Raw genomic sequence first — 18,473 nt, 5'->3', positions numbered from 1 at the left:
AGGCCCTCTTGCTTTTCTCTCATAACTGCTGTGTGATGTCAGGTCTCCTTCAAAACCCTGCTACCAAGCAAAGCAGGAAGGTGCAGATGAATGAGGGCCAGGACAAAGGGAACTGGATGTTATGATGGGATAGTTTCCCCAAGCTTTTGAGAAGTGTCCACATTGCTTTTGTGCCTACTAGTGTGATGCTGCTTGAAGCAGAAAGACCCAGGAACAACATCCATTCTCCTGTATTGAGTGCATCTTAACAACTTTCTGAAGTTGACTTTGTCGCCATGCCCGTTTTGTAGATGTGGTGATGGAAACAGTCACAAAGAGCTAATGAGTCAGGGGTCAGTGTTAGGATTCTGATGATCTGGCTTCAGCATCTCTCAGCAGAGTCCATGTCCTCCAGCTCCCCTTTTTCTGATCTGAAAGACACCCCAGTCATCTCTTCAGACTTAAAGATTAGAGAGGAAAATGAAGTCAGCTGGGTTCAGATGCAGTCTCTCCTCACCAGCTCTGTCACCCTGGGTGAGGTAATCGCACCACTCCTCAGTTTCCTCATCCATTAAATGGGAACATCCCTTCTTGAGAGTTTGTATACTATGGCAGGCACTGAGACAAGATTTTTTTTCTCCTATTTTAAAAATCAAGTTGTAATTCACACACATATAATCCACTTCTTTAAAGTGTGAAATTTAGTGGTCTTCGGGATGTTCAACCATCACCACTACCCGTTTCCAGAATACTTTCATCACACCAAAAAAAACCAAAACTTACAGATCTTATGCTTTACTACCTTCCCCCAGCCTCTGGCAGCAACTCAGACCCTGTGTCATGGATTTGCATAGCCAAGGCTGCTGATCAGCTCACTGAACACCCAAACACCGAAAGCACCTCTGTCACTTAGGATCTGTCATTACTCCTACAGTACTGTTCATTTAAATGAGACTGCTGGAGCTGGTGTGGTGGCTCAGTGGTAGAGCACTTCCTAGCTTGTGTGAGGAACTGGGTTTGATCCTCAGCACCACATAAAAATAAATAAATAACACTAAAAAAAGAATGCTTTTTTTAAAAAGTAACTGCTGTACAGTTTTGAAAAGTGACTGCTGAACATTTGTTTAAAATGAAAAAAAATCAACAGTCCTAGTTGTAGTTTTTCTTGATCACAGAGAGTGTAGGAGGAAGAGGCTGTACCACTGAGACCCTCCTAACTACACAAAGAAAATTGAGAAGTATTTGTACCTTTTATAAAACCACAAACTGATGTCAATTAAATATTACTACACAACAACACAGTACTAAGTAACATAGCCAATGGGACTCACAGACTGAAGGCAAAGACTAAAGGAATTTCAGAGGACACAGCATTGCACAGTCTATGAAATCTGGGTGTGATGATAGACTCCTTCATTGGACATGACAAGAGACATTCTCAGGGACAGTTTTAGGATGCACACTGCTGCTGTGCTGCAGTAGCAAGAAAATCAGGTGTAAACTTTTCCATCTACTCATACTCAAATCCCGTGAGGGAAGTACTATTTTTCTCAGTTTTACAGGTTACAAGTTTGGGGGAAAGGGAGGTAATTATCTTGACCAAATCAGCAGCTCCAAGATTTTACTACAGATCCTTTGGCTCCAGAGTTTGGTACATTCCACTATCTTTTGTTTCCAACAACACCCAGGGAGAGAATGGCAAAAACCTTGAGAGCCACAAGGACTGTCCAGGGAGGCTTGCTGCTGAGAGTAGAGTAGATTGTTCATCGTGCAAGGGCCCCAGGATGCGGGGCCAGTGGTATGTGCTACTCTCCATTTAGAAATTCCCACAGAGCAGCAAATGTGTTGGGGCCTGTCTCATGGCTTCTTTCCTCTTTCCCAGTTCTGACTTCCCAGGACTCTGCCCTTCCCCAGAAGGAGCAGGAGAAGATGACCAAGTTTCAGGTGAGTGGAGTTGGGATTTTCATCTCTTAAAATGACATCTCTCTTCTCAAAGATGAAACGTCTTTTTTTTCTGCCTTGGGAAGGACAAAGGAGGAAGATATATTTGTGACCTTCCAGTTACTTGGGTTTTTCTGGGGGGTCAATTCTTTAAATTTTTGTATTTAGCTTTTGTTTACTTTTTAGTTTTAATTGTTTTATCATCTTTATTCTGCAAATAATAGTGCAGAAACTCATAGATATCAAAAAATAGGGGGAAATACACATTACTATATTAGTTACAAATCATCTCTATTCTCCATACTATTTGCATACCTTTATAGATCCTATGTTTTATATATGTATGCTTTTAAAAATAAATTTTATGTAATTAAGTTACAGTGTATGTAGTTTTCAATTTTTTTTAAAATAGCATCACTTGAGTTTGTTATGATCCAGCATTTTTTTATGTACCTGTCTCCAAAACTTTCCATTTTTAATGTAATCTTTCAGAGACTACCAACAAACATACACTGCATGCATCTAAATAAATTTGTTTTTGATTTGTAAGAATTTCACATGGGACTCTTTGAAATGAAATATAATTACAAAAGTCACACAGATCATAAGAAAGCGACAATCATACACCCGTTTGACAGCTGTGTTATTGCATTAGACCATCACCCAAAACAAGATACAGACATCTGTCTTTCCCCCAAAACTTCCTTCGAGGGCTAGAGTTGTAGCTCAGTGGTAGAGCACTTACCTAGCATGTGTGAGGCACTGGGTTTGATTCTCAGCACCACATATAAATAAATAACAATAAAGGCCCATAGACAAATTTAAAAAATTTTAAAAATAAAAACTTCATTTGAGTCTCATTACAGGCACTTCCTTACTCCCCAGAGGCTACCCCTGCTCTGATACATCATCATGTATATTTCCTTGTTATCAAACTTGACATACTTAGTGGAATTGTGTAATACAGTCATGTTTTTGTCTGATGTTCTTTACTTAGTACAGTGTCATTGCATGTATCAATTGTTCTAATTCCTGAATTGTATTATATATTATAAGTATGTAGCAGTTTATCCTTTTGAAGAATAAACATGATTCTTTTGAAGAGCAAGGCTTTTTGCAACTTAAATTGTTCCATGTAAAAGTGTCAATGTGCAAATGGTTGTATTTTCATGTCACGTGTATCACCCACATCCCACTTGGGTGATGGAATCAGGATCCCTCTGAATGGTGTGGGCTGGTGGTAAAAAGACCACACGGACACAAAAGTAATTTTTTCACAAAGCGGGGGTAAGATGTCTCTGCAACCTTAAGAGTCCTGCTGTCACACTGGAAGGCAAGAGAGCAAGAGAGAGTGTGCACCCAAAATCCCTTTATTTATAGGGAAATTAACAAAGAATTTTTGATAAATGTTTTTCAAATAAGGCAGGGATGGGCTGACCTAGCCCCAGTGGGTAATGCCCAGGTCCAGAGATATGAGAAAACAGACTTATTTCTTCGCTGAGTGAAGGTGGAGGCCACCTGTATCATGCAGTCCACAGCATGCAATGGCAGACCAACACCCCCTTGGCTCAAGGCTGAGAGAGAATTCTAAACAGCTCATGGGCAGAGGCTCAAGGCTGAGAGAGAATTCTAAACAGCTCATGGGCAGCTACCCACATATTCCCCCTTTTTACTTTGGAAGAGTAAATGATGAGCCATTATCTCAAGTTCCTGGATTCTTGTTCTGAGGGCACAACATCCTATCATCACAATACAAAAGAGAACTAATAGCATAGATAACATTGCAATAATATACCATGGAGAATGTTTAAGCATGTTTCCAGGATTAAAGCCATTTAATTCTTGAAGTATATGGTCAGCTAGAGAGGTAGGATCCAAAAGATCAGTTTTACTTTTTTGAATATCCTGGATATGGTGATGTAACTCCAAAAGATCCAGGCTAGCTATTATTATTGCTCTGCCAAATACTCATTAGATGATTTTTAACCTTTTTCCAATCCCATTGGGAAGTATTGTACTTGGCTGCAGTAACACAGATACATTTATAATCAGCATGGCACTTAAGCCTTTCCTAAACTTGAGAACAGAAAGCTCATTACCAATATTTATGACAGTGGCTTCTAGAGCATTCAATTTAGTTTCAATCTTTTCATCAATATTATCCGATTATGGAGGGCTTTGGAAGTATTTTGAGCCACATTGTAAGAACATTTGCATGTTGAATGTTTTGAGATATAGCCACAGAGGCTGTAACCATAGAAGCAATGAATGAAATTAAAACAGACACTCCAAGGGTTATGAGACCAAGAGCTCACTAACTGAGCATGCATCTGTTGTAAAACCTGGACACCAGCATCAGCATACCATTGTTCTAAAATGTTGGCTGGTAATAAGACAAAAGAGGGCTGGTGAAGGATCAATGTTCCTTTCCCTCTGTTATATCTAGTAATGCAATTAGTTAAATTGCACTTTTTACAAGATATAAGATATTCATCATCCTTTCTCTAAATTCTCGCATTTCCAATAATTAGAGCATAAGGAGATTGAACACAGGCTTGAAGGCCAAAGCAGGAACCCTCCGTTCAGTTCCTGCCTATGAAATCAGGAATAGTGCAGGAAATCTGAGGCTGTAATTAAGCGCCAAACATCCTTCTAGAAGCAGCCTTCACTGAAGGTTAGGATATTACCAACAAAGACTTCAGGGTTCATGGATTCTTACATAATTGTCTTTGTCAATTCTAAGAGACCAGTCTAAAATGTACCCACTATTTCTAGAAACTTTATGTTGTACCCCAAGGCATTTGCACAATCCATCCATTTAGGAAAAGTGCCAAATTCCATTGCACAAAGGTTAGGACAGTGAGGTATTGGCGGATGTTCTGTGGAAATGACTGGCTTGTTATGAGACAGTCCCATTTTAATAACTGTTCTAACATATGGATTTGAGTCCCAGGGGCCAGTGTGATTGGGTTCTGACCCAACTGTCTGCACAACTCATGTTCTTCCTTTAATAACTAACAGCAATAAAGTCATGGAATAGTGTCAATGACTTTTGAGGAGAATGATCTAGGTGGAGCCATTCAATAATTCCCAATGATTGCCATATTCCTCCTGTAGGAGTATGAACAGTGAGAAATGCTAGCAAGTATATAGGCTCCTGTGGATTAATTCTGGTAAGATGTGCAGTCTTAATAGCAGATTCAACCTTTTAAAAGGCAATCCTTGCTTTTGCTGTAAGTTGATGAGGAGAAGTTGGAGAAGGATCCCATTGAAGATCTCAATCAGAGGACTCAAATCTGCAGTGGTTAGTTTTAAACTTGGTCTCAGGCAATTGATATCACCTAGTCTCACCAGTGTCCCATGATGACGAGATGGGCTGGGTTTAAAAGAGCTTGGTGGCAACATTAAACTAAGAAAATGGCAAAAAAAAGCACAGGACACAGAAGTAATTTTCATATTGAGGGTGGGACTGCTCTGTGACCTTAAGGGTCCTCTTCCATGTTGGAAGGCAAGAGAGCAAGTGCACCTGAATTGCTTTATTTATAGGGAAAAGACAATAAAGGATTTCAATAGAATATTCTACACCAAATAAGGCAGGGAATAAGGTTTCAAAGGTGGAGTCTTGCTTTGTGATATCTTGTGGTCAGCAAATTGACATTTTGGCAAGCCACACCCATTTCAGGTGCTGTGTGGGATCACAGGCAGAGTGAGAGGAGAAGGCGCACTTGCATCACACAGCCCAATCAGTGAGCACCCCAGACCTGTGCCCTCATTTATCTACAATGCGCATAGCTCACACATACCGCCCATGGATGGCTCAAGACATCCTAGTAACTTTTGAAAGTCATTAAGAGTATGTAAACCATTAACTCTTATTTGTAGATTTTGTGGACAAATTATGTGTCCTTCAATTACATTACCTAAATATTAAGAAGGAGAGGTCTTTTGTACCTTTTCAGGTGCTATGCATAAACCAATTGCAGTAAGTGAATTTTCTAATTGAGCAAAAATTTTCAAAATTACATCTGGACTAGCATGATCCAAAAGAATATCATCCATGTAATGGATAATATATACATCGGGGAATTCTTTTCTTACAGGAGCACTAGCCTGAGCTACAAAGTTCTGACAAAGCATTGGGCTGTTACACATACTTTGAGGCAAAACTGTCCAGCAATATCTTTTTTTAAAAAAATATATTTTTATTAGTTGTTCATGGACACTCATTTTATTTACTTATTTATACGCAATGCTGAGAATTAAACCCAGTGCATTGTACATGCTAGACAATCGTTCTACCACTGAGCCACAACCCCAGCCCTCCAGCAATGTCTTTTAACTGGTTCTTTGAAACTTATAGCCGGAATGGTAAAAACAAATCTCTGACAATCATCTGGATGCAGTGGGGTAGTGAAAAAACAATCTTAAACCTATTACTATTGAAAGATAATCAAAGGGGATGGCTGTAGGAGAAGGAAGCCCAGGCTGTAAAGCTCCCATGGGTTCTATAATGTGATTAATTGCTCTAAGATTTTGTAATAGTCTCCATTTGCCAGATTTTTTTCTTAACTACAAAAACTGCTGTATTCCAGCAACTAAAAGTAGGCTCTAAGGCCAGCTTGAGGTTGTTCTTGGACTAAAATATTGGCTATTCAAAGTTTCTCCCCTGTTAAGGGCCAGTGACTAACCCCGATGGGCTTTTCTGTTAGCTAGATCATTTTTTTCTGCTGTTTTCCGGGCTGGGGAGGAAGTCAGCTCCCTCATTAAGAACTTTGATTGGGTGAATTAAATTGAGTCATAGGTAAATACCCTCTTGCTGATTCCCTTTTAATCCTTTAGGAGAAATAGAACCTTGATTAAACATCTGAGGTGACACCATAGAATCAGGAGTTATTAATAATACACCTAGGTTACATAGAATAGCTCACCACCATAAATTTACTGGCAAAGTATTGAGGACATAAGTTTTAAAAAGTCCTGCATTGCCATCTGTATCTTCCCATTGGAGGACTGGGCTCTGAGAAGGCTAAGAGATTTGACCAGTCCTTTCTAAGCAGGCAGGGGCAGTATGCAAAGACAGTTTTGGGGCAAATTTCTGCTGGAAATAACAAATTTATCTGCTCCTGTATCTCGTATGCCTCTAAAATTATTTGGTTGATTTTACGATCCAATAGATGGTGCTCTTGCTTGATCAATTGAGCCAAATAGGCCTGGCCCGGGGACCTGGAAGCCGGGATTCCACCCAGACCATCCGCTAAGCCTTTCCCTGCGGATCAGCAAGGCAGAAAAATTATCTGTGCAATTATATCCTTGGAGAAAACTGAATGATGCAATTTGCTTGAACCATAATCTTTATTTCCCCATTAAAATTTGTATCAATAACACCAGGTAACACTTGAATTCCTTTGTGAGTTAGGCTGCTTCTTCCCAATATTAAACCTATCAATTTATGGCAATGACCCATAAATCCCTTAAGGATTTATTTTGAATTCCAGGGCTGGTCAGAGCTCCAAGCTCCGGCCTATGAACTTAAACTGTCTCTGATGAATTGTAATGTTGGGCCTGCACATAAGGAAGCTGGGCTAGAGTTGATGAGCATGACCTGGAGCCTTTGGCTCTGCCCTCTACTGTTTGGTGGGGCCAGGGTGGTCCCACTTCCAGTTTCCCTACAGCATAATCAGAGGCTGGCCATTTATGGGCGTGGCCTCCCCATGCCTTGTAGTTGCCCCTCTAATAGGGCAGCCAAAAATCTGGTGAATTTCCTTGCCTTTGTGGCAATCTACAATCCCTTGCCATGTGCCTGACTTTACAGCAATTAAAACAGTGCCAGCAATTAAAACAGTGCCTTTGGTAATTACAACAGTGCCTTTGGTAATTTCTTTTCTTTGACAGAGTTTGCAGAGCCTGCTTTAATGTGGTAGCAATAGTTAGACCTTGCAAATGCCTTGGACCTACATTGGAACAAAGACGGATGGATAAACTTGGACACAATTCCTTTCTTAAAATGTGGCTGAATTATTTCTTGACAGACTTTATTAACATTTTCATAAGCTAGATTTTTAATCAACACCTTGGAGACATTTGTATCCCCTACCATGCAGCTTGTAGCCTGGCACAAATGCCCCACAAAATCCAAAAACTCTCCTGTGGTCCCTGTTGGATTTGACTGAAACCTACTTTTTTCCCCTCCTTTATTAGGCAATTCCCTCCATGCCCTTCTGGGACATGCCCTAATCTGATTATAAACTTGTAAATCATACTTTAACTGCTGTTCCAAATCAGTAAATTGTTCTGACCCAGTCAACATCTCTACCATAATGTCAATCCCATGTTTTTTGTTAGTTTCTGACTGCTTAGAGCAAAGATCTATCCAATTAGATCTCCACAGTAAATAATCACCTCCAGAAAGACACACTTTAGCTAGTATGACCCAGTCATGAGGTGGCAGAGCCTCACTACAGATGGATTCTATGAGGCTTTGAACAAAAGTTAAGTTTGCTCCATATGTGGAGCAAGCAAATTTCAACTCTTTTAACATTTTAAAAAGGAACAGCAGCATGAACTTGTACATGTTGGTTTTGCTCATTTATCTGTTCAAAAATTGGAACGAATTTAATTCTAAAATATCTTCTCCCTCTTGTATTGCAGTTCTGAGACTAAGTTGGAGGGGAGAAAGATTTGTAAGGTTGAAGAGATTAAGCCTCAACCTTCCTGAAGAGAGAGGGGAGATCCGGATTGATGGAGCAGGACCACTTAAATGTAAATTCTGGAGGCCTATTTCCAACCCAGATTCCTCCTCTGACTGTGAATCCTCCTCCAAATCCCCCAGCACGGTTCCTCCCCCATCATCTTGCATCTCCCTTCCTAATGAAATTTGACCTGGGGCATTTCCCTGCCTAGCACTGGTCTGGAGCAAAGACTCATGCCCCAGCAGCTGGATTTCTTGACTTTAACCTGCTAAGAATGGAACAGGCTTAGATTCTGCTCGGAGGCTTTCTCTCTGAGTTTCAGGAGTTACAAATCCAGCCTGGTTTTGTTCTGCCCTTAATCTTTCTTCCTGCCTTTGATGTGTCAGGTTACCTGCAGACAGAGAAATCCTCAGAGCTGGGAAAGGCTGCCTACCAGGTTTGAGGCTTTGACTGCATCTCTAAGACCCGCAAGTAAGTCTTTTGAAGACCACTAACCAAAATCTTGGACTGAATATAAACACATCTCTATTGTAGTCCAAATTTTTAAAAAATTTTTTTCTTAGTTGTTGATCTTTATTTTATTTATTTATACATGGTGCTGAGAATTGAACCCAGTGCCTCACACATGCCAGACAAGTGTGCTACCGCTAAGACAGCCCTGCAGTCCAATTTTTTTGTACATTTTTGATCATACTTTTAGACAGGTCAGCTGAAATGCAACCTTCAAATAATTTTCTACCAAGCCTTTCCCAAGTATACAAATCAAGCGATTCCTCCTCACAAAACCATGGACAAATGTCCCTAATCATTTCTAAAAACTGAGCGAGCTGGGCTCTTTTTATATCTTTTACTCTTTGTTTAATTATCATCATCAGAATTGCAAAATAGATCTCCCTTTCTGAAAACACAGAATTCCCCATGCTTAACAACTAACTAACTTTTCTCTCTACTTTCAAAAACCAATCCACAACACTCTGAAAAATATAAGTGCAATTTTCCTGTGAGAGAAAACCAGACCCACTATGTACCTTGAATACACATGATGAGTAGTGCCTGTCCAGGAGCCAACTACCACCCACATCCCACAATGGGTGTTGGAATTGGGATCCCTCTGCGTGGTGTGGCTGGCAGCGAAAAGACCTCACGGACCTGGAAGTAATTTTTTCACAAAGTAATGTCATAAGTTCCACATAATTATTAAAGCTAATCTTGCTTCATCAAGTTATTGAAGATGTCCATACAACTGTTTCTTTATACATAAAAATTATTTTGACGTAAGTCCTTTAAGATGTCATTGATAACTCTATGTTATATGAACTCTAAATGAGACCACTGTCCTAAACAATACTGTTCACTTATTTTTACCCATCCACTGTTGAAGTACTGATTCCCCATACTTAAATAAACATTAGGTTTACTAATGATACTAACAGTTTTTCATAGATTGGTAAATATAGGGCTATTCATTTTTCTATTTCATTTTTAATTAGTGGTAAAAAACAAAATATCTTTCCTATGCTTATTAAACATGTACTTCCTATTCTAGAGAGATGTCTATATATATATATATATATATCTCATGCTCCTAGTAAAGGCTACCTCTCTTAAGTTAACTCTGTCTCTCAACTCATTTCAAATTAAGATAATTATGTAAGTTAATCTAGAGCTAAATTCAAAATACAAATTGTTATATACAACTTATTATATACTTCATTTTGTAATTCTGTTAAAGTCAAAATCAAATCATACATTTAGTAAAAATTGTTTCTATTTACCATAGTCCCTTTCCAACTCAATAATGTCGACCTTAACATAGCTAATAAGTAACTTTTGTCAAGTTTCATGACCAATTAAAGATAATAAATCTTTTCTTATTATTAAATACTTGTACTATACTAAAATTTGTCTATGACTTAAAACCAATGATACTATGATACTATGCCAAACTTTTATTAAATTTTAACAAATAATAAAAGGGGGGGAAACAGTACCCTACATGTATGTACTATATCTTAGAAAATATTTCAAAATTTTTTTCTTAATTTGTGATAAATTTCTGCTGAACATGGCTCAGTAAGTTAAATCAGATTTCAAGGGATAGAATCTAAACCTGTCATCATGGGAATGGCTGAAAAACCTGACACAGGAGGGTAAACCTCCACCCACAGATTTCACAGCCATGTAAGATTCACAAGCTGCCAGGTAAGAAAAATCTATGAAGAGACTTCTGTGGATCCATTCCCCAATCCATTCCCATTCCGCCCTTAATGTACTTTACAATGTGGACTGGAAAATCCACCTAGATTTAATGATATTGACTATAATGGTCAGCTACCTATATGTTGATCCCATGGTAAGAATGCTGGCTGGCTAAGGGTATCTTTTGAGGAAAAGACAGAACATGCTGGTACTTAGAATTTAAGACTATACTTATATATCTGGATAGTTTTCAAAATAGAAAGAGTATTGAGATGAAATTTTTCCAGACAGGTCAGTTATTTACATAGAATATCCATCAATGTATTATTGTCCTTATCATTCTACAATAGAATTTGGCACCTTTCCTAAATGGATGAATTGTGCAAATGCCTTGCCAGTACAACAAAATGTCTAGAAATAGTGGATATATTTTAGACTGGTCTCCCAGAATTGACAAAGACAATTATGCAATGATGCCATGACACCTGGAGGTTTTATTGGTAATATTCTAACCTTCAGCAAGGTGGCATCTAGAAGGATGTTTGGTGCCTAATTGCTGCCCCAGAATCTTTGCACAACTGACAGACCTATGCCTGATTTTGTAGGCAGGAATTATAAGGAAGTTCCTGTATGACCTACAGGCATATGTTTAATCTCCTTATGCTTTGTTTATTGGAAATGTGAGTGTTAACAGAAAGTATGATAAATATCTTGTAGTCTGTAAATAATGCAACTTAACCAATTGTATCACTAGTTATAATAGAGGAAAAGGACATTCATCCTTCACCTCAAAGGAGGCTTTGTCCTGTTGCCAGCTAACATTTCAGAAAGGTGGTAGGCTGAAGTTGGTGTTCACGCTTTACAACAGGTGCATGCCAGTTAAACAGACCAAGTGAGCTCTTGGTCTCATGATCCTTGGAGTGGCTACTTTTCTTTTATTCATTGTTTCTATGATTATAGCCTCTGCAGCTGTCTTAACTATTATAACATGTGAATTTTCTTAAAAATTTGGCTTAAAATACTTCACCAAGTACCAGGAAGGGCATAGAAGGCCTATGTGCTTGTTAGACTGTGACAGAACAGGAGTGCACAGGTTCAGTTGATGTGTGAGAAAGGAGGGGAAAGTGGTCAGACCCCTGGGACTAAACTGACCTGACACTTCTAAGATAGTTTGTCAGCACAGGTGTGTCCCTTATCCAAAATGCTTGGCACCAGGAGTGTTTTTGATTTTAGATTTTGGGGGGATTTTGTAATATTCACATAATGAAATATCTTGGGGATGGGACCCAAGTCTAATCACACAATTGTCGAGAGCTATCTGTGGTCTATGTGTGGACTAAACTGGCATGGTACCCCTGGTGTCTGGAAACTTCCAGCAGCAATTCCGCTGGTTAAGACTGCCCAGATACATGTGAATTTCTATTTAGCTCTGCCAGGTTCCACACAGTACCAGAGATGGGGTGATCTGCTGTAGCCACACAGCCTCTCTGAGATGGGTGTGGCCTGCCAAGATGCCAATCAACCTGTTGACTGCAAGACATCATGAAGCAAGACTCCTCCCCTGAAACCTTATCCCTGCCTTTGATGTTCTCCCTTAAATAAAGAATCAGAGCAGTTTTTTTTACGTCTTCTGTTTCAGCTCCTACCAGGACTGGAAGAACCTATCAGACACTCTCTTAAAACAATAATTCTGACTGTCTTTTATTTCTTCATTAATTACTTCAGACTTTATTTTCTCAGGCAGCTTATCCCCTCCTTCACAGGAAAAATTACCCTGGCAAGGTGCTCATACAGAATTCATTTGTTTCTTATACACTTATACACATAGCCTGAAGGTAATTTTATACCATATTTTAACTAATTTTATGCACGAAAAGAATTTCATGGTGCAGAATTTTCCACTTGTGGCATCATGTCAGTGCTAAAAATGTTTTAGGTTTTGCAGCTTTTCAGATTTTATATTTTTGGGTGTTCAAATTGTATCAGTCAAATTAAAAAATATGTATATCCCATGATTCACCAGTTACAGTTTTAGGGCACTTACTGTTGGAATACTCCCAAATGGCACCACATTAAATATAAAGGGGTTATTTTTTTAGTTTGCAAGAACTTCCCACAAACCCCTATGCTGGGATTGAACCCAGGGGTGAGCCACATCCCAGCCCTTTTACTTTTTTGAGACAAGGACTTGCTAAGTTGCTGAGGCTGGCCTCCAACTTGCCATCCTCCTGCCTCAGATTTCAAGGGATAGCCTTCTGAGTAGCCGGAATTATTGGTGTGTGCAAAACACCTGCCTTTAGTTGCATGCTTTTGCTGTGTTTGTAGAAAACCAGTGTATGGAATCAGCATTCAGGATAGAGAAGGGGAAGAAGCAATTTAAAGTTGTCAGAGTCATCAAAATTGAGAACATCTTTAGGCTGGGGATATAGCTCAGTTGGTAGAGTGCTTGCCTCACATGCACAAGGCCCTGGGTTTTATTCTCAGCATCACACACAAAAAAATTGAGAACATCTTTCCACTTGTCCTCCTACCTGCTCAGTGTGCCCCTCTCCCAGTGGATGTGGGTTTTGTGTGTTCTCTGTTGCAGGAGGCTGTGAACGTCAAGGACGTGGCTGTGGTCTTCAATGAGGAGGAGCTGGGGTACTGGACTCTGCCCAGAGGAAGCTGTACCAAGAAGTGATGCTGGAGAACTTCAGAAACCTGCTCTCTGTGGGTGAGGACAGGTGTCCTGAGAACTGAAAAGTCAACCCTCTGGAGTACATTGTTTGCAAATATTTAAGACTTTGGGATTTTTTACAAAATTTTTTAGTTGTAAATGGACACAATACCTTTATATTGTTTATTTATTTGTTTTTATGTGGTGCTGAGGATTGAACCCATTGCCCCACATGCATGAGGCAAGTGCCCTACTGCTGAGTCAAAACCCCAGTCCCAAGACTTTGGGATTCTTGAAATGCTTCTCTGAACTTGGGAGTATGGATTCCCTAATTGTTGAGGGACACTTTGTACTTTACTCTTCTCAAATTTCAATTGCAGAATCTTGGTGGGTTTTAAAAGTGATTGGTGAGTTACACCATTTTTTTTAAATGCAGTGGAGTAGAAATACAACTTGTTAGGAATCACATATAGTACTCAAGAATAGTGAATGAAATAGGAAAGGAGAGGTAATAAAAGTGGGTGTTGGTTAGCATCAGATCCACTGGTCACTTGATTTAGTGATTTACACATGTCTATACTGGATTGTAAAAATCTTTTTAATAATAGGGCACAATAGAATTTTGAAAAATAATTGCTACTTAAAGTGCATGAGGATTGTAATCTTGGAATTAAATTTTTTGCATTTAATACATTCACTTTTATGAATGGTATTTCTCATTTTAGTTTTTGCAGTGCTGGGGATGGAACCCAGGGCCTCATACTTGCTAGACAACCACTGAGCCCCATCCCAGCCCTGCCCTTTCTTTTTCACAGGCTATAAACCCTTCAAACTGGGTATGATGTTGCCATTGGGAAGAGAGGAGAAGCTTTGGATGATGGAGGCAGAAACCAAAGAAGATGGGAGTTCAGGTGAGAGCCACACAGCTCTGAGGCTTCCAGGGGCAGCCCAGGTCTTCCCTTCTCACCCATCCATGGAGACTACCCCAGCCCACCCTTTGGCATCATCTCCATCTCTGCAGCAGCCATCACACAGCCAGATCTGTCAGGCAGTTGGGTCATTCCTGTGCTCCAGGCCTTCCCATGACTTAAGTCTCACTCAATTAAATCCAAAATCCGTCAAGGGCCTTCTGTGTCCTGCGTGACTGGCCACTCACTCACTTACTCCATTAATCTGTCCTTTCCTCAGTCCCTTCTAGCAGCATGAAGGTGCTGTTTCTTAGATTTGCCAAGTGTCTATCCTGAGGTATATGCAGACACATACCTGTGAAACCCAGAAGATAATGTTGGATATTCAGGTTTACTACAAAAGTTAGCCAAATTAAGTGGCAATACTTTATTGCCATAGTTGTGTCAGCCCTAGGAATCAGTTTTCTACTGGCTTTACCCAAGTAATGTTCACCAGTTAAGTTCACATAGCAGGAATCATCAAAATGAAGGGGAATTCTCTCAAATCAAGCTTGTTTAAGATGTAGGTTTAATAGCTAAGTGAAGGAAATAAATGCACCATCTCACGGACTTATTGACAGTACAGAGGAGATATTTCCCTTTGCAGATAAATTCTTTTCACTTCTATGGAGGACATCCTCTCTTTCTCTCCTTGGGAACTTTTGGCAACAGGAGGTAATCTGCCTGTGAACATGAGAAGATTCAGGTCCTCTTGTCACCTTGGGCCCACTTGCCACATGTGATGTGTAGGTTGTCAGTGTAACCATGATGCTGCCCATCCTACACACCTGCTGCAGAAAAGAGGACAGGGTTTTTGTTTATGTTTGCGTTGGGGGGAAGTTTGTATTTATTGTTGTTTGGTGCTGAGAAACAAACCCAGGGCTTCAGGTTTGCTAGACAAACAGTCTGCTACCAAACTGCATCCCCAGCCAAGGACAGGATTTTTAAGTTATTATTCTTATGGTTAAGGAGGTAATGGGATCACGTTGGTATTTCCATAGTCATGAAAAGAGCAAGGATAAAGTCACATTCACTTGTCCAGTGGGGGAATAGGTCTCCCAGTGTGGTCAGCTTGTGAAATGTTTTTTTTTTTTTAATCTCTGAACAAACACTCATTCATCCTCATTTTCATCTCCAAATCTCTTTATCCTTCCAGGATGCAGGGGTCAAAATGAGACAGAGACTCTCCAAGAAGTAGGGTTAAGATACCTTTTACATGAAGACCTTATGTGCTGGCAAATATGGGAACAATTGACAAGTAAATTAACCAGAAACCAGGACTTCATCCTAAGTCTTCAAGGCAAGAGTTCTGAGTTGCCAAAAAAAGGTGATGCCCAGGTGTGGACAGGAGCCTCTGTTCCAGTTCCTGGAGATGAGATCTGTGTAGTGACGCTTCACAGGGAGAGTTCCAATAGTGTCAAAAGGCAAGAGTTTCCAATTAGGACCACCTGGGATTTCTGGAGAAAAATGAATGTGGAAGAATCCCAGAATTACCAGAGAAGATTCCAGCAAACTGACATAAAAAATAAACTGTGTAAATGTGACTGTGATGACCAGGAAGCACACAAAAGAGAGGAAGCTTATAGCCCCAATGATGGCAGAAAAGAATTCATGAAGAAATCACCCCAGCGTAGGGTAAGACCCTCACAAGAGCAAACCTCCCATGAGGATGGGAAAGGCTTCAGTGTTGCCTCTGACCTTGACCTTCCCCAGCAGTTGCCCTTGGGAGAGAAACCCCTTGCGTGTACTGAGTGTGGGAGGACCATGCATCATAGCTCGTTGCTGACCTTGCATCCGAGCACTCACCTGGGTGGAAGACACTGCAGGAATGAAAATGGTGAGAGCTTTGGTCTGAGCTCCTGCTTACAGACTCATCAGAGTGTCCACCCAGGAGAGGAGCCCTCCAGGTGTCAGGTGTGGGCTCAGAGCCTCAATGAGAACTCCTCTCTTCCAAGTCATGAGCTTACTCAGCCAGGAGAGAAGCTGGACACCTGTGAGAGAGTCCTCCCTAGAGACAAAACATGCAGTTGGGAGGCATGTGAGAGGGGATATAACCAGGCTCCTGGTCTCCATCCGAGAGTCCACACTGGAGGGAAGCCATATACGTGTGGGGTATGCCATAAGGGCTTCAGTAAGGCCTCAAACCTTCAAGTTCATCAGAAAATCCACACTGGAGAGAAACCCTACAGATGTGATGTGTGTGACAAGAACCTCAGCCGTAATTCTCACCTTCAAGCCCATCAGAGAGTCCACACGGGAGAGAGGCCTTACAAATGTGACACCTGCGGTAAGGACTTCAGCCAGATCTCTCACTTCAGGCCCATCAGAGAGTTCACACGGGAGAGAAGCCATACAGGTGTGAGACATGTGGGAAGGGCTTCAGTCAGAGTTCACACCTCCAAGACCGCCAGCGAGTCCACACTGGAGAGAAGCCCTACACGTGTGAGGTGTGTGGGAAGGGCTTCAATTGGAGCTCACATCTTCAAGCCCATCAGAGAGTGCACACAGGGGAGAAGCCCTACAGATGTGAGGAGTGTGGGAAGGGCTTCATCTGGAATTCATATCTCCAAGTTCACCAGAGGATCCACACAGGGGAGAAGCCCTATAAATGCACCCTGTGTGGGAAGAGCTTCAGCCAGATCTCACATCTGCAGGCCCATCGGAGAGTCCATACTGGAGAGAAACCACACAGATGCTTTGTGTGTGGGAAGGGCTCTAGTAAGAATTCATGTCTTCAGATTCATCAGAAAGTCCACAATGGCAGTAAACATGATGAGTCCAGGAAAGGTGTTCTTCAGGACTTAGACCTCTCATTTTCCTCAGAAAATCCTTGTGGCAAAAGTATTTTTTAAATGTGTTTTAAGAATTCATGAGTAAATTATTTTTTACAGTCTTACAAATTTCATTGGAGAAAATCTGTTTTTTTTTTGCATGAATACAGTGTCTGAGGCAGAGACTAAAATGTCAGTTTTCAAGGGAACACACAGCAGAGAAACCTTGGAAGGATGGAACCAGAGAGGTTCCTCCCAGAGCCTTCATAGGCAATAGAGACCTTAAAAATTAAAAGTCAGCCCAAGGCTTTAACAGGAGTAAAATGACGAAACTAACAGATCCACATCCACTAGAAGGTGAGTTCATGTGTACTACACTGTGACCATGACCTTGAACCATTGCCCAATGAATAGCCGGTGTCCTAGAGTTGTTTACCTTGAGAGGTGTGTTAGTCAGCTTTTTAGTGCTGTGACCATAATGCCCCACCAGAACAAATTAGAGAAGAAAAGTTTATTTGAACTCTGTCGCGACCCCTTGCCCGCAAGGAAGACGCAACTCCGAAATCTTCTCTCAGTAGTTTATTCAGGTCCCTTGATATTTATTATTCTTTCTTCTTCTTCTCTTCTCGGATGCCCTCCCAGCCTTAATAAAGCATCCCAAGCCCCAATGCAAAGCTGCCGCGTGGAACTTTCTCACAGGGTGGTGAAAAATCATGTGCCAACTCTCTCAGATAAGGAGTTGTTTGTCACAGACCACAGCGGAGCCAGCGCCATCTCGTAATGGCGACCATAGTCTGCAGAAACGGCAGAAGCGGCTCACCACAGTTCCCCCTTTCTGTTTTATTAAAACAATACAGGCGAGAGTAGAGGTCCTATCCCACTGTGCAGAAGTGGCTGCATAGTATGGCTCAGTCCTAAGGAGGGCCCTTCCCCAGATCCGAGGCCATATCAGCCGACGCCTTTTTTCGTGGGGCGGGGCGTGGACGCGTCTAACCCGCATGCAATAGGACATGCTCTCCTTGAGGTCCACGTCAAGGATCACTCAAGTGCAGTGCCCTGCCTCGCATCCTGTATCGTGACGATGGTGGACGAAGGGGGATAGCTGAGGCTGAACTGTGGCTGTATTAATGACAAACAAGTTGGCAGCACCCTGAAAGAAAGGCACGGACTTTAAAGCGATAGTAAAGCACTAGTGTGGAAACCCATCTGCATGCAATGGCAGCAAGACCAGCAGAGTGCAAGGGCTTTCCAACACTAAGAGAATAACAAGGAAAGTCATGTCGATCCCAGT

At 41.0% G+C, this 18,473-nt stretch overlaps 1 protein-coding gene across 1 annotated transcript; it reads left to right on the top strand.

The window, feature by feature from the left end:
* The first annotated feature begins 383 nt into the window (after positions 1 to 383).
* Znf233 (zinc finger protein 233) lies at positions 384 to 17,178 on the top strand. Its single transcript, XM_027945782.2, is given in 8 exon segments — positions 384 to 513; positions 1,862 to 1,923; positions 13,396 to 13,447; positions 13,450 to 13,521; positions 14,280 to 14,375; positions 15,568 to 16,722; positions 16,725 to 17,138; positions 17,141 to 17,178. Coding segments are annotated over 8 exon segments (2,019 nt in total).
* The last annotated feature ends 1,295 nt before the right edge of the window (positions 17,179 to 18,473 follow it).

This window comes from Marmota flaviventris, chromosome 18 (assembly GCF_047511675.1).
Source record: "Marmota flaviventris isolate mMarFla1 chromosome 18, mMarFla1.hap1, whole genome shotgun sequence".
Classification (NCBI taxonomy): Eukaryota; Metazoa; Chordata; class Mammalia; order Rodentia; family Sciuridae; genus Marmota; species Marmota flaviventris.
Note: the sequence above shows the minus strand (reverse complement) of the source record. Positions and strands in the feature narration are given on the sequence as shown.